A 23,414-nucleotide genomic window follows, 5' to 3' on the forward strand; every position below is an offset into this window, starting at 1 on the left:
GCAGTGGAACTTCACCATTTTTTTTTTCACCATCTTGCAAAGGCTCAAATTTACCGTAAGCCACGCTTCTGTTTTGCCAGACAACAAGACAAGAAAAATAAATTAAACACCACTTACTACGAAAAAACGCTTAGAATTTTATTTATCCATTTTTTTTTTTTTCACTTTTATCAGACTGTGCTTACTGGCTTAACTCGATCTACAAATTTTAGCATTTAATACTACCTTAATAACTAAACTATTTTTTTTTTAAATTAATAATCACCTCACTGTAGAAAACACTCGATGCAAAAAATGTTTTGTTGAACTGGCAAAATTGCTGTTCTTCCCAAGAAAATAATTTAAAAGTGATTTGCACTGGTTTGCCCCATTTTTTTTTTTTTTTTTTTCACAAAATAATGTGGAACAAAGAAAGAAAAAGAATGCTGGTATTTTAACACTAGACATTGAAGGCATTTTCTACCACAAACACCAAATATTTCAACTATTGCCTTCACCCTCCCCAACCCAAACAAACCACGACGCAGAATGTACGTGAAGCATTTTTCCTTAAACAAACAAACAAACAAGCAAACAAAAAAAAAAAAATAAATTTAAGGACGGTGGCTACCAATACAGGAGTATTTTTGCGCAGTTTATGACTGCGGTAAAAATAGATCTTAGCAAGGGCTATTGAAATCCAAAAAGAAAATTGGAGGTACCACGTATTTCTTAGCGATAATTAAGCGACAATAATTCCAAAAAGCTGTAGAATACAATGCAATATATGGCATTATTTACCAAATTGAAGCTTTGTTATCTCTGAAAAATGCATGGTTACCCCAAATTTTCTTTTTTGATACCAAGAGCACTTGCTAAGTTCTGCTTTCTCCGCATAGTTTTAAACCGCGCAAAAAAATATCCCTGTATTAGTAGGCACAACCCATAAGAAACCCGAGTATCTCAATATGCACAGAACGTATGCGCAGTAACAAAAGTAGGCACCGTCCTTAACCACGGTTATTTGCTGCAAGACATTCAGCTGTTATCTCAATCACAATATAATCTTTTAATCTGGTTCACTGCTTGAGTTAAGTCTTAAATTGGAAATATGCATAAAGTGAAACCTTGGCCTAGTTTTGGCACACAATTACAACCTATTTACACAATATTGTTACAACATTAACACACAACTTGTCTCCCCTTTTGTACCGAATAATGCAGCACAAACAGAATGACGCCCCATTTTCTAAATAATTTTATGGCCTGCGCCTTGCTTTACCATTTTTCTTTTACTTGTCCAGCTGTTGAAAGGAACAGAGAAATTCATAACCCTACGCTGAATACTATTTGTTATCAACTGTATAAAACCTTCAGTCCTTGATATGTAATTTAAAAACTATCTTTTTCGAGCCAATGATTTTGCATTTTATAAACAAATTCTATAATATAAACCTCACTGCTTATCTACATCAATACAGGGAATAACTCGAGGTTGCTTGCAAATTTACGCAGTTTACAGTTGGTCTGCTCGGACCAAATATGAAACATGCTGCAATAGAAATCTAGTTTGCAAAAAATTTAAGTAACGAAAATAGCTTTCAATTGAAAGATAAATTTTCCAAGCAATTGACATGTACCACCTTTTGTGAGAGTATTAATAAATATTTACAAAATCCTGTGCCATTGACCATAGAAAATTATTAACAATGGATTTACTTCTTCGGACAGCAAAACTATCAACACACCCCAGAGAAGGAAAATTATTGTGCATCTTTAGGAGTACTGCATACGAGCAAGAAGAGTAAACGATATTCTTTAAATTCTTGTACCAGCCCAAAAAGGAAGGCACAATGAATTTAGAGTTACCATGTCGTTTCTTTCTACTTGTAAAAATGATAGGAAAATATTCCTCTTCAAAGAACTGGCATCTTGACACCTCGTTGAGTGAGTCCTTCAAATCGTTTGAATGTGTAATTCAGGAAAACCCAGTCCTTTCCTCCGGCTGCATCTGGTTTAGTGTCTCTACACCAGTCTGAAGAGAAAGGAATGGTCAGTAGATTCAGCAAATAAAAATAGATAGATAAATAAATAAATAAATAAATAAATAAATAAATAGAAATTCAGCTCAACAAGAAAAGTAGTGGCGAGGTCATAAACTTCAATCAAGCTTCACTATTAGCAGTAAACATAATTAACGACTAGCTCGATGGGGCAGCGTGTGTAACAAGCTGAAAACTTCAAATTAAAGTTATGTCTCATGACAAACACAGTCAAGACATGCATGCATGCTTGATATATGTTTTTTTTTTTTTATCGGAAATGTCTAAACATTTTGTAGCTGCAACCAATTCAATGGTATTTGATAATCTCTTCTTTACAAGGTTCAAGCAAAAAATATTTCTTGACTAAGCTTACTTGAATCCAATTCTGACTCTGGAAATTCATCAAAATTGGACGTGTCATCAATGGATTTCACATAAATTGGAATGGCAGCAGGTCTTTCCCTGTATATGCAGAAACAGTCAATCCATAAAATGTAAGAACATCATTCCTCCATATTTTAAACTTCATAATGATGCAACACAACTGCGTCATCACTATCCAGGCACACCCACACTCTAGATTGACCGTATTTCCTACACGTTTAAGCTAGGGTTGAGGGTTTTAGGCGAGAGCTCTAAGTGTACATGTAAATGACCTTCATTGGCCTTAAAATCGAAATTTCTCCAAAATTAATGGGCTCTAACTGGCACAGTTGCCATAAGAAACTAATAGCTGTGTACATATTACTTTTCTAGAAAACCCAAGTGACGAACACAAAAGAGATAACCATGCTTGACTGATTTCTTTTGTAAACGAGACTGAACCAAGTGAAGTGAAGCATGCGGTAGTTGTGAACAAGAAAAATTTAGCAAGGGTCCGTATTTCCTTTGTGTAGGTCGCTAGTGCTTTATAGATTAGTAATATTAAGTTATAATTTCTCATTTATTCATCGTTTTGCTCAAAAATAAAATACGCATCTAAGTTTGTTACATAACAACCAGTCTCTGTGGACATCAAGCTTATTTGGAGCAATTTAGATTCTAAGGCATTAAATACAGTAAGTCATTATTTTATGCCTGTCTTGCCTAAAACCATTCAATTATTTTAATTATATCAGAAAGATAAACTGAAGACATAAAAATATATTATGGCAGCCAAGTCTTTTTCATTCATTTGAAAACTAATTTCCGTGTTGAGGAGGTGCTATAGATGTAATGTTTAAAAAACGAGTAGGAGTGTTTTATCAGGTTAAACCCACAAGGTGCAGCCGAGTGGTTTTAGACCCAATAAAACACGTGCTACGAGTTTTTTGAATGGCGAAGTTTGAATACGAGTTTTCTGATTTTTTCTCTTGATAATGGAGTCAAGATGACTCCGAAACGTCAAGCCTTAAATCTCTCTGTAATTTTGGCGTCAAAACATTCCTGGAAAAGCGTGTGTCAAGAGAGTTCATATAACAATGATGCTTTTGTGAATGTACATGTACATTATTACAAACTCAGGAAGTAATAAATTAGGCTAAACAAAATTTAACTTCTGTTAATTCTTACCTGATGTTTTGCCAATCAACACCATTGAAAAATGGGTGCGCTTTGATTTCATCGATGTTATGAAGCCTCTTATCTGGATCACAGCACCATCTGGTATAACATCATACAAAGTTAAAAATAAACTAATATAACTGTACTTCAAGGCTGTTAAAGAGTTCTTGTAGTAATCATTTTCCTCTTCCATACAGCTTCAAATCAAAATGACCAATAATTTAAATAGAGTATTGAACTAACAAATTAATGGTACTGGTGCTTGTAACTACAACAGATACCGTACCTCTGAATCAAGTCTCTTCCATTGTCTGAAATGGGCATCTCGGGTGGGAAGATCAACGTTTCCCTCCAGTTCATTACTTTTTTATATGTTTCTTTAGGGGGAAGCAAGTGAGAATCAGTAGTACAATTAAAACTTTTGGCTTGTATTGAATCTCTAAGGACTGCCGCACAAACGTCAAACTTAACATTGCAATTTGGGTCGACCCACATGGGTAGAGCTCAAACGTTGCGTCAAACATCAACCATAAAAATTATTTGTCGAACCAAATTAAGTCATAAATGTTTTGATATCGATGCTAAAATAATATTACACTGTATACATTAAATTTATGGAATAACAGCAGGCAATAAACAATCTTTAAATAACACGTGGTTTTAAGTTTGAAATACAGAAGACCTACATCCTAATTATAGACATTACCATACAAATTTTTAATTTACTCAACAAGTTTGATTCATAAAAAGATCGACGTTTGTCCCACAGTCGATCTTCATTCAGACGGATAGAATGCCTTGTTAATCTCCAAATTGAGTTTGACGAACTCAATTTCAAGAGTCAAACGTTGAACTCATCATGAACTTAATTCACCCAGTTTAGTTGGTCTCATGTAAAGTGCAACGTTAACTTGTCCTGGTCCTAAGGAACAGCAATATTGTTTGGATTACAAGCTCTCACTCAGAGTTCTCCCCAGTCCCCAGAATACCTACTGTTAGTTGTACGTTGCACTCACCTTGAGGACTTTCTGAGCAAAAAGGAGGATAACCTGAAATTGTAAAAAAAATCAATAAGTTCTCGAGTGTCAGAAAATGATTGAATCGTTGTGTAACAACAACCAGCCTTCAAAATTCCAAAGCAACAAATTAAAGCTCAGATGGACTCTGAGGTGTCTGGAATATCTAGTACTCAACAAATTTGATTACAGCAAAACAATTGCCATTCAGTGGCCATCACTGGAGTGTATGCATCGATCTTTTACCTTTTTGGTCAGTAAACTGTGGAATGCGCTGCCTCCAAAGGTTAGAGAAACTAAATTGTATTTTTTAAGCGGGCTCTTAAAGTTCATATGACTTGAAGCGTGGAGAATTGGAAATTCTTGAAGTTTGTAAATTTTGTATTATAGATTAATTACTAGTTTGTATTTCGATAGTGTTTATTAATTAACTGATTAATTTTATTATTTTACATTTGTACAATTTTATTATTTTACATTTGTACACACGTACACGTTTTTAACGAGCACTAATAGGAGCTCCTTGGTGCCACGTGTATAAATTAAGTATTACTATTTTTTTTTTATTGCTTACCTATAAGCATTTCATACATGATGACTCCCAGTGACCACCAGTCACAGCTTTTAGTATAACCTGTTTGGTGAAACACCTCTGGTGCAATATAGTCTGGTGTCCCTACAGTAGAATATGCCTACAAGAAAATTGAAATTTATCAAAATGGCTAATTGACAACTGAGCCAGTGACTGAACACAATAATCTGTAACTTTCACAACAATAAAGTACAATTTGCATTTACCAACTGTCGTCTGTTCCTTTTCCATGTTGCCGCTCTGCCTTTGGTATCTAGTGGTTCAGCTGATGCTGTAGAAAGAATTTCAAAATCATAGTCTTGTCTAACGTCTTATTACAAGCTTTTCACAGTTAATGTACAGGCTTTCCTTGCACATGGATGTTTTCTTTCCAAGAGAAAGCAGTTTATAGTGATGCAATTTAATGCAATTGTTAATGTATTTTTTTACACTCTTATTTCTTCTATGTCTAAAAATATACAGACAATACGGTTTTCAAAAAACATCCACCCCTCTCAACATTATTTTGTTTTAATGCAGCTCAAAAGGGTTTCATGCTGTCATTAATAGTACATGTGACAAAACGAAAGATTACAAAAATGCACTTCCAGTAATGTAGGTAACCTATAGAATGATATAATCTGATACTACAACACAGCCATTGGGCAACTCTTTTAATAATTATACCAATTGTTATGTCATAGCAGGGCCGTACATAGCAATTGGGGCAATGGGGGCAGCTGCCCCCACCAGGAAAACTGATTTTTTTTTCTAACATTGATAGTGTTTAACTTTGCTGTGCTATTTCTTGTATCCATATTGGTCCAAAATCACAAGAAAATCAACTGATTGACTGAAAAAATTTCCCTTCGATGTGAATTCAGTGTTTTGTTTTCTTTAAAGGTCTTAGAGGCAACTTTCTGTGTAGGGGTTGAAACGAAAACTTCCTACTAGAAAACCTGTCTGTACACAGGAGACTCCTGCCAGTGGGGTGTGCGGAGTTTGCATCCCCCCAAAAAATCCTAGGTACGGCCGCGCATAGTGGTTACAAAGGTACATGTAACATTTCAAGTCCATAAAAAGAACTCCCTAAAGTTCAGATTTTGCAGATTATCTGAAAAACTAAGTCTGCGACCTACCGTTTTTATTGCTCTTTTAATTTGGAAAGCTTGCTACATTCTATGACTTTTGTGGTGGTATAGGAAAAAGTTATCCAATGTCACCACGAAGAATTCTGTGTCATTTAAAGGGAAAGGTTCCTTGGGGGCTTTATATTATTCAATATGTGCAATTTTAAACTGTAGTTTCACTTCTGCTGCAACGTGAGCACAACTTTTGATGGGAATATTGATTCACTCAGCTAAAACATGTATCTTAGGTATGACGTGTGAGTTTTAGTGCTTGTGAATCTAAGACCCCTTTCAAGTCTCATTACATGGGTTTAAGGTTTGTGGGGAAAATAATTATGGCATGATGTGGTAGGCAGCAAGAGTTAGATTGAAGACAAAACTCCAGTTAATTTAGTGGTAAATTAGAATCTTCTAAAAAAGGCTAGATCGCTGGTAATGAATTATCAAGTGAACACTGACATGATTTTAGAGGTGGGATGAATTTGTTCCCCATAATTTTACTGTAGACCTAATAGTTTATTAACTGCAGGAATGTCAATCATCAAGAACCACAACCTGTACAATTGTACATGTATATGTGACAGTTACCGGTACCAGTAAATAAAGTACACTTATGTAATTTAAAATTGTTTGAATTAATTATTAATGAAAAAAATATTTCTCCTTACTGAAATCTTTCATATCACTAGGTGATATTTCTCTGTAGAAATCTGTTCTGTGTGCTTTTTTAAGACCTGTACAAAGACCAAAATCCGCTAACTTGATGTGACCCTGAGTAGGCAAGAGAAAACCAAATGAGCATAATGTAATTTGTGTAAACTTCAACACTTATGTGGGAAAAATGTTTGGACATGGACAAGGTTAAAAAGTAATGGCAAAAAAAAAAAACCAAAATGAAAGGAAATGTCTTAATTCAGTCGAAAAATAAAAATACATAACCATCTTACCTTTATTTACAACTACATATTAAAAAGATTACATAATGCACTAGACCTAGAAAGCTAGATTTAAAAAGAAATCAATTGATTCAAACCTACACGTACAATCGTGGACAAAACTTGTTAAGAAAGCTGCAAAGTTTGTGCATATACATGTATATCAATCTACCTGACAGAAAACACCACCTGGAGAGTACCAAACCTTCACTCCCCACTACCCCTAACTGAATGTTGCTTAGAAGGCTGGACGATGTCCCAGCCTTTTTTTCAGCGGTGAGCAACATTGATAAGGGAATGTGGGGGGGGGGGCTGCATTGTTGACATATCATTGTCAGTAGCAGTCGAATTTGGAGATCGAATAAAAAGTTTCTTAACAGTTTTGTCCACGATTGTGGATTATTAAATATATTAATAAATGAACTTGACCACTCTCAGTGCTTCTCAGTATAGTACTTACACCCCACCCCTCCCCCTCTGTTAAATACAAAACAGACCAGAACTTGCATGTGGTCATCTAAAGCAGCAACCTAGTAAAGAATAGGAGGTTAAGCTTCCAGTACAGAGGTGAGGTAGCCTACCTGAAACTGAACTACATTGTATAGCACCTTAGAACGGTTATGGAAGACTTCAGAATGTGTAGATAAACAAAGATTCAGAAGCACATACCTTGCTATCCAAGAGTAAATTGTCAGGCTTGATATCCCTGTACGAAGAATACCAACATGCACTTTTAATTAACCGAGTACTGGTACTAACTTAAGTTTATAAATATTTTCTGAAATTCTAAACTTATTAGCTATTGACAAAAGCTTTTAAAAGTCAAGAGCATTTATTGGCTACTTAACGTCAAACTGTCTTCAACTATTAAAGTAAAAATTTTAATCAGCATCAAAATTTACAATGAATTTTTTCAAATTAACATATACTTGTACATTGTAGCAAACATGACAAACTATTTTTACCTGTGAATAAATCCAACTTGGTGGATGGAGTCAATTGCAAGAACTGATTCAGCAATGTAGAACTGTGTCTGACTATCAGTAAAAGTGTCTTTCTTCATTAGCATAGTCATAAGATCACCTGGAAAACAATGAGATTTTGTTGCAGCCTATTGAAAACCCCATCTTGCCTCAGACCTTGTGAAAACCCATTTTTTGAGTACCTTCATTTGAATACAACATACAACACAGTCAATCGCATGCTATTTACCACAGTATTGCTGAGGGATCAGAGTACAAGCCTTGCATAACAACTTTGCCATTCTCTCTAGTTTTCTTAGTTTTTGTAAAGTATTCCTGTATTCATCTAATGTCCCGCCTCGATTAATTATGTAACTATTTGCGGGACAAGCCATTCATTCTGTTGTTGTTGTTGTTGTTGTTTTTTTTTTTTTTTTTCAAAAAAAATTATTGTTGTTGCTGTTTAAAAAGTACTCACCACCAGGAAGAAACTCCATGACTAAATAAAGAAAAAGTCCATCCTGGAAGGAGTAGAACATCTTCACCACCCATGGATTTTCTGCTTCAGCAAGTATGTCTCGCTCAGCTCGAGCATGGGCAACCTTTATGGGAATTTACAAAAACATCATTAACCCTTTTAAGCCCTGACAGTAATCAGCATCAAATTTCTCCTTGCAACATCAATGCTTCTTCAACCCCTGAGGTCATGTTAATTAAGGATAATTTATTCATCAACTTCTCCCCAGTACTTTTATAAGAAAAGTGTGGGGACAAGACGAGAGGAATGTTTTTTTGATATTAGGGGTTAAAGGGATAATGGATGGTTAAGAACTTCATGCTCACAGTAAAGCTAGATTTTAAATTTACAACATGTAAGCCCTGTTGAGCCAACAGACACCACTGGCAAAAGGACACACTTGCTAGTTTTACAGACCTTTTCAAAACTGATAGCACATATCACAAATAACTCAAACGGAGGTGAAAATAACTGACCTAAACATTTAAAAGGTTTTTCCTCATTCGCCTGAGTACCATTTTTCCAAATTTCCAACCAGGGTTATATCCAGAAATCAAATTACAGTGAAAATGGGTATTATGTGCTCAACAACTAAAATAATTTTTAAATAAAAACTTATTATTGTAAAATTTTATTGTGAAAGCTTGGATCCAGCTTGGATTTATTTTTCTGTGGATATCCACAAGATTCCTAGGCAGACACAGGGTCCTCAACAAAATGCTCAGCTTGCAGTCACCTGTTCTTTTTCCAGCATATCTGCATTTCTAAGGATCTTCATAGCATACACATGGCCTGTGTCAAGCTTTTGAACTAAACGTACCTAAAGAAAATCAACACCTTGTCTGAGTAATAATAATAATTATAGAGACCTAAAAAATTACCTTTGGCAGAAAAAGAATATTTTTGAGTATGGGTGGACTTACAAAAGATGGGTACATGTACAAACTTGTCATCATTAAAATTTAACTAATGTCGAAAGGTTAACCAAAGTAGATACCCATAAAACAGTCAAATTGTGTCAAAATTGAAGTCCAGAAAGTATAATGACTAAAACCATAACTAAACATATTAGCTTATACTTAATTAAGACTATAAATCTTCAGCTACAGCGCACTTCTGACAATGAGTTTTAAGGTGGCTCAATATGGTTATGCAAGATCACGAAGCGTGCACCAGTAACATCAATCAAAAGTTAACATTCTCATTCTTTTTGCTATTTTCCAAATCAGAGCTACTGAAACATAACTAGCAAGGGCCAAAATTTGCTGTTCAACAGTCACCTCTGAAATCAAGGCATTTAGTCTCAAATTAAAACTACTACAACATCGCCATTTTTTAACGTCTGTTTGGCTTTGATTTCAATTTTTCTTCAATTTCCATTAGTAAAATTTTCTGAAATGCTCTGACCGGGTAGAGTCTGACAAGAAGAAACTTTTAAAATCGAAATAGGTAGGAGTTGTCAAGGCTGTATTTTTCGTTTTTAGAATTTTTGTGTTTTTTTGGCTGAGCGAAAACCTTGTCTTACAAATTTTTCTGATAAATTGACAGCAAGGAAAGCTAAAAAGGTATAACATCTCTGCCAAATTTTAAAAAATTTCACCGAAAGAAATTCAAGAACTCTGAGGGGGAACTTTCTATTTTTTCACCTCAATGGCAATTACATCATCGGATGGGCATGCGTGAACTTTACAGCAATGGACTTGTTTTCGCGAGCGAATTGGATGAAATTTGCAACCTCGGTTATCTTTGAAGACACAAATAACAATACTTTGGTTTATAGAACTATGACAGAGAGTGTTTTCTTTGAAATGCTTTTGTTTTACTACCCCAGGACTATAATTTGAGCTGTACAATTGACTTGTTTGCTGTTTTGTTTGAGCTTGCCTCAGCTAGCGCGCGCACATTACTAAAGTTCGCATCATTAAGTGCGCGCGTGAACTTAAAACCCTCGGGAGACACCTTAAGAGATGTTGTCAAACGCTGGCCAAGCTAAGGGGTGTTGACTAGAACCCCTAAAGCAAAGCTATGGTTACAAGTTTGGGGCAGGTCAATCTCGTTGAAAAAAAGCTCTATGTGAACCAAATTTTGTTTGAATACACAAGAGACATGATAGAATGCAATGAATCCGTTTTCATTAATGCCATTTCCATGACAACAAGCAAAACAAGCGGCAATTATGGGGTTGAAATCTATCAAGAAAAACAATGGATATTTTAACTGTAACTTATGTTTCACTTCAGATTTTTACCAAAACTCTGGCCATGCTGTGACCAGCTCACCATTTCTGGAAGAGTCTCTGAAAGTAGATTACCTAAGTTACAACCAACTGCAAAAATACTTGAGACACTATACCTCATTTCCGCTTCAATGAAGTGTTTGTGATCAAGTGCTAGCAATCCCCCCCCCCCCCCCCCGCTTCTTATCAATGTTGTTAGCAATACAAGACTATGCTCCAAACTTAGAGGAACAACTTTGAATGAAGGAGAGGGACAGGGGTGCTGTCACAGCTAAAAGATGTATGATCGGCAGCAATTTTAGGTAAAAAAGGCCGATTTTCCATTGGACTATCTCACTATCTCAACACTTTTGAAACTGGTTGTAGCACAGCAATAAAATTCTAAGGAGCTAAATCTGGAATCCAACAAATAAAGTTATGCTACTTACTACATCTTACCTCACCAAAAGCTCCTCTTCCTATAACTTTCACAGATTCAAAATCTTCCTTCCCAATTCTTGATCGTTTCAACCTCAAAAACTCTGTTTCTTTTCGAGCAAGGTGGCTTCTTGACTCTTGTTTCTGGTTAAAAAGAAAACTCTTATATTTTTAAATCACATAATTAAAACATTAATAAGCTTTTGAATAGCTGGACCCAAAGCTGTGACTAAAGTCCAGTTCACACCAACAAAACATGTTTAATTAAACTAGGTTTAACAAAATGAAAATTGGTAACAGAAACCTGAACCATCGGCTTTGACATAGGATTCAAGTAAACTTTAACTTATGCTTTCACTTGGGCAAAATCTGTGGTCGACAAAAATCCGAAAGCAGCTTTTATGAAGGGAACAATTTTAAACTGTGTTTAACTGAACAGCTTTTAAACGTGTTTAAGCCTTGGTGAGAATGAGGCATAACTTTTGAGGTAGGTGGCCAGTAAAATGAATAATAAACATCGCCAGGGTCATTTTTCTAGTGCTACTCCAATACTTCATTTTTCACTCAAAGCTTCTGGGGGTCAAACTTATACTTAGCTAGGGGAAATTCCAGAGCCTCGGACCTTACTGACCGGCAGGGATACTTGTTGGAAGGCAATGCCAACACAGGGTAAAACTTCCTACACTTGTTATAAAAGGGAAACTTGATACACGAAGGGGTGGGAGGTGGGTGGACTGGGGGAGGGGCAGAGTAATATACATTTTGTGTTCACTTTCCCCTTATTTGGTATCAAAATAATTGTTAAGTTTGTTGGGGATAGAAAAATGATCAAATGCCCTTCGTAATATGCATCACCTATCTGCAGCAAGACTAACTTAAACAACTTCTCCCTGGACGAAAAACACACTCAGATGAAATCATAGACAACCTTCCTTCCTCTTCGTTCCCTCACTTATTTGTTTTGAAGGTTGCAGTGATCATTCAGAACACTCCATTTTGTTGATGGAACAACATGCACACATACTGGGAAGGAAAGCAGGGGTGAAAAGTCCATGTTCAGGATATTATATCATGATCTTTATTGTATGCTAAAAGTGAATTAGAAAATCAATCTCACAACAAGAAAACAAAAACACTTGACTGTAACATTGTTTTGTTTTGCTTTGTTTTTTTGCATTTTTGTTTTCAATAACAACTTGCAATATAATTATGCATTATTTTTCCATCAGGATAGAAAAAGAAAAACTTTTATTCACCTACAGCCACTGAAATCTGTTTCATCCATACTGTCTATATTGAAAATTTAATTCGAGATGAAACACCAGACATTGCTTCTCATCAAAATTCATTTTTCCACCAGCCTCAGGTATCCATGCTGTGCCATTATTGTTATGTAAAACGATCGTCGATCGTCACCGAAATTGTTGATATGCATGATGCTGAGAATTAATTTTCCGCTATATATTACGTACAACATTTCCGTTTGCTTTCGCAATATATGTAATGGTTCTTTAATTAAAGACCATGGTTTCTGTTCGTATCATGTCTAAAATAACATAACACAAATGTAAATACAACGCACGATTAATTTTAAACTTATGATTAACGAGCACACCAGTTGCTGTCGAAAATGTTCTAAAGGCGACAGTCGCCACAGATACGAAAAACACTTCATGACATGTATGCAAAATCTATGATCTAACAAAATAGATCGAAAGACATTTCTTGCAATTCAATAAGCTTAAATATTGGGATTTTGAAGAGTTTGACGTATTTGCAAAAGAGAATATTCTTCTCTGTGAAGGGAATTCAATTTATTTGTCGAGATTTTAATGGCAAAAATAGCTTGGAATTGTTCACCGTCTAAACCTTATACGCAACTTGAACCAATAAATACGCCAGAATATTTTGCTCGCAGAAATCTCAACATTTGCGAAGGTACGTACTGAACCGTTTTATTCACAGCGGCGAAAACCTTCTTGAAGCCAATCGTATTGAAGAAACGCTAGCGAATGTATCGAGTAAAATAATTTCGTAACAGCTACACAGTCGCTACGCAGAAAACAAACGCAAACCTCTTCTTCTGTGAGACCTTGTTGTTCCATATTCATTTCCAAAACTCTCCATCTGCAAAGAAAATATCCAGCACTGATCACTCCAAGAGAGAGACATTTTATGGCGCTTTCTCGTAAAAACAGGCTCTGAATCACCTAAGGTTATTTCTTTTCAATGGGAATTCAAAAAAACGTTACGATAAACTGATAATTAAAAGTTCTACACTATTTTTCGATCAAACCTGTTTTGTCGTTCTTGGTGTTGAGTGATCAAGTTAGCGTAGAAATTTTCAAGCGTTGCCTTGGCTTTTGCTACCTTTTCAAGAGTGTGGTTGGAGTATGAACAAGGTGCTCCATTTGCACTCATTGTTGAGGCCGAATGGAATTCCTGGCCTTAAAAACAGGAGAAGTTTCACAGCTTTAGAGACGAACCACTTGCCTTTCCACCGCACAATCTCTCGCCTGACGTGACCGGAGTCAAGTGTTACAAATTCGTCACCAGTTCTCCTCTGACGTGCACAGTGTTCATTTTCTAAAGTGAATGATTATTGGCCGCTGTGAAATCTGTTTCTTATGCAATGATTTTACAACGACAGCTTTGATTGGTTGTTGGGTTTGACGTTTTGGCGGGAACTTCACATAGGAGTGTCTTAGAACCTAAAGAGAGAAAGATCTGGGTAGTCCATGGTACTATACGTAAGCAAGTTTTCCGACAATTTTTACTTGAATTTTCCGTGATATCTTTGATGTGCAATTCAAACAAGCAAGAATGACAAACAAGTCACTGTTTCCTTAGTGACCGCAACACTTGTACAGAGTTGCAAACGAACAAGCTTTCATTGACGAATTTTCGACAGTGTGTCCGTGCTCGTGTGTAAATTTTGTGATACGTCTTTCTTGATAGCTCTATATGGGGATCCTCGGAAACCCAGGGGCAGTTAGTCGGGTAGTAGGAATTTTCGTGGGCGAAAGTTTGGACCCGAGTGTCCAGTCAATCTATGAAAATTTTCTGGGGAAGATCAAACTAATCTGCAACAGATTTTTTTTTCACTTTTCTGCGGCTGAAAGTAGCTAGTTAAACAACATACTAAAAGTTCCCCAAGATTCGCGAAGTTGAACATGGCAGGAGCCCTTAAGAGCCGATTTCTGAAATTATCAAAAATTGGGCGTCAGTCGTGAAATTTCGAATTCCTTCATTTTTTGCCCATATAATCTCTATAGTGGAGTATTTTCAAAAATAATGTTAAAAGTTTCATCAGCGTGTTATTATTTTTGAAATCGGGCAAAGTTTGAAATACGGCAAATTAGCGTCCTTTCGGTCACGAAACTTACTAAAAATTACCCATTTTCATCTCGCTCGTAGAAAGAAACGCGATGTCCTCCATTAATGAAATGTTTACAAAATATAAACACATCCCTCTTCTTCATAATGCACTAGTTAAATTTAGATAAGCTTGAAAATTGGAAGTGCTTCGACCGTTAGAAGAAACCCCATTTCGGCAGTTTAAAAATTTAGCAAATTTCATTCCATTTCAACACAAAAGAAACCCAATTGGTACGTCAAGTTTGAATTTAAAATGAAGACATTGTTGAAGCACAACCTTTGTAGTTTACTGTGTTAAAATATTTCCGGCGGCAATGCAATAGTACCCCGTCGAGAGACCAAAATGTGAAGGGTACTTTGACACGAGGAGGGCCTGTGAAACGAACAACGGCCGTCACGCTACAAATCAAGTCCTTCGTTAAATTATCACCTGCGACAAAGAATATGTTTTCTATAAGCTGTACAGAAATTGCTAATAGTAGCTTATTTTCTGTTGAACTTAGTAGGATAACATTTTGTATGATTTTGTCAACTCATGTATTTTTACACATGTAGAAGTCAGGATTAGGCACATTTTGCTGTTAATTGTGTAATTGGAAACTGTTTACATTATTCTGCTTCGGCTACTTTCAAAAATACAACAGTCAGGAAATACCAAAAGTCAGAGTATTTCTAAGCTTTAATTCATCTACTGATTGAGTTTTTAAGACAGGAAAGGCAATTACTTTAGGATTATCAAGCCAAGATGGTATAAATTCACTTAGAAGAGGTCAAAGTTAACAGCAGATTGGCTGTGATTGTCGCATCGCAACATAAATATTTATGAAATTGCTATAAACTGGCAGTTTATTCTAGCCCTGAATTCAAAAAAACTCGCTAAGGAGGACTTACCACAGTGATCTGATCTGCAGCGCCAGCAACTCTTTTTAAACGGAAAAAGTTGAAATCCTTGTAACTGCGTGACTCTGACAAAGGCGTGATCAAAACCGCGTGGGACCTGGTAACCGAACTATCTTCCCACGCGCTACGAAGGCGAACAAGTAACAAACGACGAACAATTCCGTATTTTACCTCTGTAAATATGTAGTTCTTCAAGTTCCTAAACCAGCCGTCTAGCCAAATATACACTCCCCGTGCTTAAAAACGCTCCTTTTTTTTCTTGGCCGGGAGGGGGTGGGGGGGGAGGGGGAGGGAGGTTCCTTGCGCGTGAGAACTAGCGGACGTTTAGAACACAGCTTAGTGCCCTTTTTTCAACAGTCATTCTATAAATTCTACTGTATGGCACTTATCTTTGCAAATATCAAGAACGAAGTGGAGAGTTGCTATAGTGTTTCCTAACTACAGCAAAGGCTAACATTATTGGGTGGGGGTTCCATCTATGATACAGTAGCAAGATGAGAGTAGACATTTTCCTACAAGAAACGACCGCACATGATCCTACGACGGACCAGCGCACAAAAATACTGTTTTGCAGCCTAGCCTGTTTCAAGTTCCAGAATAGTGAGAACCGCGAAAACATGAACCCGAATTTAAAAGCACCCTCTCTCTGCACAATTCCACTCATTTTGTTTCCTCGGGTTTTGGTTTGACTCGCGCAGAATGCCTGGACATCATGAATAATTCATAGCCACTGAAGCGGCAAATTCGAATGCGATCGCGCTTTGAAGAGCTATAAATTAGAGAAGAATGGGCCAAACCTAGGCAACTAGGGTTCACACAATTCACTTTCCCGAGTCTCAGAAATGATAATCTCAAGGTTCACGCACGGCTTCTTGAAAATCAAGGATTAGTCTACAATTTGCACTAAAAAAGAATGAAATTGAGAAAGTAGAAGTTTTATGTTTTTTCACTTGAATATACAGTAAATTTTGCAAATTTTCGTATAGACAGTCATTTTGGAGAACTGTTTTGGGAAAACTAACATACCTACTAGACTTTCACGCACGGCAAATGGCAGACGAATCTTTCCTTGAAAAGAATCCGTTTTAATTTCGAAAATTGGTCACGAGGAACCTTTATGTTTTTCAGTTTGAAAATTGTTGGTCGTAGTTTTATTTGAAAATGGCACGTTCAGAGCTGGCGAGCTATTGTTTTCAGCCCAGACATGAATAACAATACATGGCAAATGAAGCAATGCCTATTGTTGAAAACCACTCTGCATGAAAAAAATATTCTCAACTACCGCGAATTTTAAAATTGCCATATGCATCAGCTGTTTTACTCACGCTCTACGGACAAAACAAAGATGACAGCGTGCGCGACCAATAAATACAATAGTGATCGGGAGCTCTTTTCAGAGCTCTTCGAAAACCCGCTCCGTCCGTTGTTAATTCACATCGTGCCGCCATACGTTTATGTTATAAACTCTGCATACGATTTTCAACTGAACGGAGAAGGTATATGGAAATCATTGTGGAGGGACGTTTGCGGGAAACCGGCCAATTTGTTCGACCATCCTTTCCTTCGCCTACAAATTAGAGGAATCTGGTTGCGAGCGCGAATGTTCTAGTTAAAGCTTCTCTTTTTTCGCAACAAAGAAAAGGCACGCGCGCGCGAGTTTTTTCGAGCATAAGCTACTCAAGATTCAAGCGCGACAAGTATATTCGCTTTATTTGAAAATCGACAGTTAAGTTTTCGTAGGTTTGAATGCCTGCGAAGGCGCCACATTTGTTGCCGTAGGTTTGGCGGAAGATAAGACTTGCCCTATTCACAATTAGTATAAAGCAGGCCAAACGGCCTTTCAAAACATTTGATCTGTTATACTATTGAACGTTAATACACTTGCTGCCGGTGCGCACTCATTCAGCCACACTGCAAAGGTGCGATATTAGGAAACAATAGAATGAACAATAGCTCATGTGGCCATTGTCTTTAAGCTCCGACCTGACAAGTTAATGAGCTAAGCGGTATTCCCTGCGGAGCACGGCGCGCGTAGATTTGGACCAATGACAGTCACTCAGTTTACGCTTCACCGCTAATAATACAGGCCCCAGTTGTTCAAAGGCCGGATAACTTTATCCGCTGGATAAGGCACTATTCAGGGTCTAAAATATATTTCACATAAAACGTTGTCCAAGGTTTTCGTGCACTCCCAAACTTAACTGTGGTTAGAGTGTGCATATTCGCTTGTACAAGAGGAAATACTGAAATCTTTGCACAGATTGAAACTGACGGATAGCGACTTATCCACTGGATAAAGTTATCCGGCCTTTGAACAACTGGACCCAGATCTATAACTTTTGCCGTGCAGTAAGTAAATGTCCCCCAAACAATAGGCATTCTGCGCGATGGAAATTTGGGCGTTCTCACTAACTGAGAGCTTTGAACTGGCTAATGTTCAACAAGCTAGTGTCTATGCATAATTTTAATTATGCCACATGAACATTAGCCAGTAGGAAAAGAGAACTCCAATGACATTCCATGCTTTTTGTGTTTCTCCGAGTTCCGTATCTGCACTTGAAAGACAAAAATTTGACTATTTAGCAGTCAAGGAAGATGCTACGTGTAGACATAAAATGCAGGTGTGGCCCCATAAAGCTTGCAATGTCTACTCTACTTGCTACTGTATCATAGATGGAACCTCCAACCATTAATGTTAGCCTTTTGCTGTAGTTAGAAAACACTATAGTAACTGTCCACTTCGTTCTTGATATTTGCAAAGATAAGTGCCATACAGTAGGAAATATAAAGTGACTGTTGAAAAGAGGGCACTGTGTTCTAAACGTCCGCTAGTTCTCACGCGCAAGCCTGCAACCCACACCCCCGCCAAAAAAAAAAAAACACGTTTTTCAAGCACAGGGAGAGTATATTTGGCTAGACGGCTGGTTTAGGAACTTGAAGAACTGCATATTTACGGAGGTAAAATACGGAATTGTTTGTCGTTTGTTACTTGTTCGCCTTCGTAGCGCGCGGGAAGATAGTTCGGTTACCAGGTCCCACGCGGTTTTGATCACGCCTTTGTCAGAGTCACGCAGTTACAAGGATTTCAACTTTTTCCGTTTAAAAAGAGTTGCTGGCGCTGCAGATCAGATCACTGTGGTAAGTCCTCCTTAGCGAGTTTTTTCGATTTCAGGGCTAGAATAAACTGCCAGTTTATAGCAATTTCATAAATATTTATGTTGCGATGCGACAATCACAGCCGGATCTCTGCTGTTAACTTTGACTCTTCTAAGTGAATTTATACCATCTTGGCTTGATAATTCGAAAGTAATTGCCTTTCCTGTCTTAAAAACTCAATCAATAGATGAATTAAAGCTTAGAAATACTCTGACTTTAATTGGTATTTCCTGACTGTTGTATTTTTGAAAGTAGCCGAAGCAGAATAATGTAAACAGTTTCCTATTACACGTTACCAACAGCAAAATGTGCCTAATCCTGACTTCTACATGTGTTAAAATACATGAGTTGACAAAATCATACAAAATGTTATCCTACTAAGTACAACAGAAAATAAGCTACTATTAGCAATTTCTGTACAGCTTATAGAAAACATATTCTTTGTTGCAAGTAATAATTTAACAAAGGACTTGATTTCGGCGTGACGGCCGTTGTTCGTTTCACAGGCCCTCCTCGTGTCAAAGTACCCTTCACATTTTGGTCTTTCGACGGGGTACTTTTGCATTGCCGCCGGAAATATTTTAACACGGTAAACTACAAAGGTTGTACTTCAACAATGTCTCATTTTAAATTCAAACTTGACGTACCAATTGGGTTTCTTTTGTGTTGAAATTGGATGAAATTTGCTAAATTTTTAAACTGCCGAAATGGGGTTTCTGCTAACGGCCGAAGCATTTCCAATTTTCAAGCTTATCTAAATTTAACTAGTGCATTATGAAGAAGAGGGATGTGTTTATATTTTGTAAACATTTCATTAATGGAGGACATCGCGTTTCTTTCTACGAGCGAGATGAAAATGGGTAATTTTTAGTAAGTTTCGTGACCGAAAGGACGCTAATTTGCCGTATTTCAAACTTTGCCCGATTTCAAAAAAAATAACAGGCTGACGAAACTTTTAACATTATTTTTGAAAATACCTCACTATAGAGATGATATGGGCAAAATATGAAGGAATTCGAAATTTCACGATTGACGCCCGATTTTTGATAATTTCAGAAATCGGCTCTTAATGGGCTCCCAAACATAGTTAAAATTAGCCTGAAAAAGTGACTCACTTTTACCACAGGGCACCTAAGCAAAATAAAAATGAAAAGTTGTCAGAATTCTGGTCAGTTTGAATTTTCGTATTGTTTTTCTTTTGTTTTTGTCTTTTTGTAATAGATACACATCAGAAAAAAAAAACTGCTTTGAGTATTTATATAGAGTCATATACAAATGGTGTTTCCTAATAAAAATAAATATATATGTTTAAAATTATGTTTTGACAATAAAGTATGCTTCTTTCATACTATTAGTCTTTCAGCGATACCATATCAAAGTAATAAAACAAAAAAAGCACAAGATGTGTTCGAAAATTACAGTAGCTATTAAAAAATAACAAAAGAAGCTCCTTGTTTAATTGCCAGGGCCTCTCGTTTTCTGCAAGGAATGCCTTGTAGATATATACATTACTGCATTGTATGCAAGTTCAAGCTGTTTTCGTCAAATACAAATTGTTTGTTTTTTTTCCAGAGAATGTTCTGTAACAAGATAAGTTACTTATATTTTAGAAGTATAGATAAACTAATAGTCGAAAATTCATTCAAAAATCCCGAAGAAGCACAAACGAACGAGTGTGTTGGCGATTCTTCACAGCATCTGAATAAAAATTGTACAAGCGAGACAACTAAGTATGTTAATCATATAATTATTAACATATTATGACAGTTGTGTTTTACAAAAAAGGATTAAGTACAAATTTCACAGGACTGTAAACAAGATACGTAACTGCACGTTGTATTTAAAACTAAAATCGATATCGTATCTGTTGTGTTCTCTAACTGAGCGGCAAGTTAAGAACATGCAGCAAAACATGTATTCCATTCAAGTAGTTTAATGAACTAATCTGTGTCATTGATCTCTGCATTACAAACATGTGAGAGGCTCTTAAGAGCAAATGTTACCATCGGTCAAACATTTGGTGGCAACAGCTCAAAAATCAATTCGGCCCATATTCTCAAGTAAGGTAGACCTCAATGTGAAACCAATCACTGCATAGTTTGTTTAGCTAAATATCGATTCATTTTCGAGAAAATCGATAATAATCAAATTCTGTGAAAATGCCGCTTCTTGAGCTTGTATTTTGGGGCGATTTAGGAAGCTTCGCGTAACGAATTAAAACACTTTAGAGAAATAAAATCCATCAAATTTTGTACAATGATACCGAAATGTGTGTTACAAGCAATTTCAGCAATTCTCGACAATTTACTTTCATAATGTGAATAAATTTGTCCGACCTACTTTTATCAAGATGAAAAATGGGCCAAAAATAATCTATTATTTCAGCATGTGGTACTGAATAGAATGCCTCAAAAAATTGGATTTTGAGAGCCGAAGACTTGTTCTTTTAGATTTCCGACGGACTTTTGGGGGAAATGATTCAGTGCGATGTAATCAAATTTTGAATTTGGATAAGTTGCACTATTTCAACTGATCCCGTGAAGTCACCTGAACGCACGCAACTATTAATGTTTCGATGATTACGTTTAACCTTAAGCTAATTTGACATAATAAGTTACCTTTATGTTGTAAAAATCAAAGATGAAGGCTATAGTAGTGCTGTCTCACCGTTCGATACCAAATACACACCGCCAGATAACTTGTTAAGACAATAAAATGCAAAGTGTCATGTTTGTTTTGAAATGCGGACGTGCCGGTTTAGATGGGAAACTTTTCCGATGTTGTTTTCGAGAAACGAGTAGCTTTTAAAAATGATTTTCGTAAGCCTTTCCGTTAAACCCAGTTTTAAAGTGAACAGCAAACCAAAGGCCAACAGCAAGCTATTTGTTTCAGCTCTCTTGAAGTTTATTTGAAAGGCAAATAATCCGTCAAGCCGGAGCAATTTCCAACGTTGGATCATGAAACAAACGGTCTGTTGAATTCCTTGATCATGAATTATAATTAAAGGATTTCACTTTTAAATAATATATACATCCACTTACATTTTCCTCGTGCTTTCTTAAGTTGGATTCGTCAATAAGGTAAGCGAAGGAAACACGCTCAATCGTTGCGTGACAAATTCCTACTTCCGGGATTCGGGCCGGAAGTTCCTAGGCTAAGGGAAGTCACTTTTAACCCTCACCCCTTGTAGCCAGTCATTCAAAACTAGCTATATTTCAATTTAACTTAAATGCATCTCAGTGTTGATAATCATTCTAACAGATCACACCTGACCAGTAGTCTTGGAATATAATACTAATCACAGCCATCAATCACTCGAGTTGTTCGGTCCCCAAAGCACAGAGCATCCGAGCCTTTACAGTCCCAAAACCTAGGTCATTGTTTTGCACGCGGTCAGAAAGGCCAATACACACGTTATGCCAAAAAGAAAACTGTCGAACTCATCTTACCTACTGATATTCGAAAACACGCTCTTGCGTTAAATGCTATTCAAAAAAGAGTGAATGAGAGGAGCCGATAGAGCAACATCTGTGCCAGCAATGGAACAGAATCGCGTACCGGCCACGCAAGCTAAAACTTATGCAAATTTACCGCTTTACGTAAATTGTTTACTGAATTAACTTCAATCTGTGAAAACAGTTAGCCAAACCCACCATTCGTTGGTGATCTAAGTATGGCCAAGACACTTAAGAATTAATGAGGTGCTGTAACTTCTAGCTACTGCAGGTTTTATTTAGAGTTCTCGGAGGTTTATAGCAGGAAACAGAAAGAAAGAAAACATGATTTAACACTTTATTTGCTTATACTTCACCTTGAAGTAAAAACGTTCAAGCAGTTTAACGCGTATGGTCACCAGAACGACATACTATTGTCCATAAACTAATTATAAATTACCAGTGCACGCTGGGATGGGGGACTTCCTGCTAGAAATCATAAACGTCACAGGGTGTGCCTCAATTCTCCTTTTGTGGGCGTGGCTCTTATTCCTTTTTTCGCCAATTTTGACAACTAGTTATTTTTCCCATCACATATTTGTTTTTCCTAGCTTACACCCTAAAAAGTATCAGGATAATTTTCACGTTAACCGGTTCAGATTTGAATGCAATTGGCAGTGTTAATTACAAAATTGAACCCCATCACTTTAAATTGGGAGTCTCTTCCGGATTCAGGCGATTTAAATGGCAACAGACGCAGCGATCAAAATCATGCTGGTGTCGGAAATGTTGTTGACAACGGTCAGGCACTTTCGAAAATTACTGAACGTTTTGTAGGCTACTGCTCTGTTCTAGACATTTTGATCAACCGTTCAAGTTTTACATGTGCAACCACAACTGGCAACTACGCCTTTGATAATTTATACATAGCGCTGCTTACCTTTGCCAGTCATAGAAGCTTTTGAGCCGCTGCTGTGAAGCAAGAGATGATGTTTAGCTATGTTAAAGTGATACCTGGACAAGTTAGGTATCCATTTTAGCAGATCTTCGAAATTCACATGTCTGCCATGATGGACAAAATCTGCCTTCTGCTGCTCCAGTGTTCCTCATTGTTAGAACATTCGGCAAGACATTCCATCAGTGAGGAATCGATAGTATTTTTTCAAGCTTTGATTTAACCAGCGAGTATCGTTTCA

At 36.8% G+C, this 23,414-nt stretch overlaps 1 protein-coding gene across 1 annotated transcript; it reads right to left on the reverse strand.

Moving 5' to 3' along the window:
* Positions 1 to 1,029: 1,029 nt before the first annotated feature.
* LOC146486262 (serine/threonine-protein kinase 38-like) lies at positions 1,030 to 13,880 on the reverse strand. The gene is made up of 15 exons (XM_085099708.1): positions 13,647 to 13,880; positions 13,426 to 13,477; positions 11,372 to 11,494; positions 9,434 to 9,517; positions 8,659 to 8,782; positions 8,184 to 8,301; positions 7,888 to 7,924; positions 6,952 to 7,054; positions 5,381 to 5,445; positions 5,157 to 5,274; positions 4,583 to 4,615; positions 3,853 to 3,943; positions 3,576 to 3,665; positions 2,398 to 2,486; positions 1,030 to 2,014 (listed from the first exon to the last, which is right to left on the reverse strand). The coding sequence occupies exons 1-15, from the start codon at positions 13,769 to 13,771 to the stop codon at positions 1,896 to 1,898; spliced, it is 1,371 nt and encodes a 456-aa protein (XP_084955834.1). The 5' UTR covers positions 13,772 to 13,880; the 3' UTR covers positions 1,030 to 1,895.
* Between the last annotated feature and the right edge of the window lie 9,534 nt (positions 13,881 to 23,414).

Source organism: Pavona decussata, unplaced genomic scaffold (assembly GCF_977016875.1).
Source record: "Pavona decussata unplaced genomic scaffold, jaPavDecu1.1 SCAFFOLD_21, whole genome shotgun sequence".
NCBI lineage: Eukaryota > Metazoa > Cnidaria > Anthozoa > Scleractinia > Agariciidae > Pavona > Pavona decussata.

What these genes read in the sequence shown, in the direction of transcription:
- LOC146486262 (XM_085099708.1), bottom strand. Translation starts at nt 13,771, where the DNA reads ATGAGTGCAAATGGAGCACCTTGTTCATACTCCAACCACACTCTTGAA. An exon ending in CACCAAGAACGACAAAACAG is followed by an intron (nt 13,478 to 13,646) that starts GTTTGATCGAAA and finishes TTTTCTTTGCAG; the next exon opens with ATGGAGAGTTTTGGAAATGA. An exon ending in ATTTACTCTTGGATAGCAAG is followed by an intron (nt 7,055 to 7,887) that starts GTATGTGCTTCT and finishes TTGCCTACTCAG; the next exon opens with GGTCACATCAAGTTAGCGGA.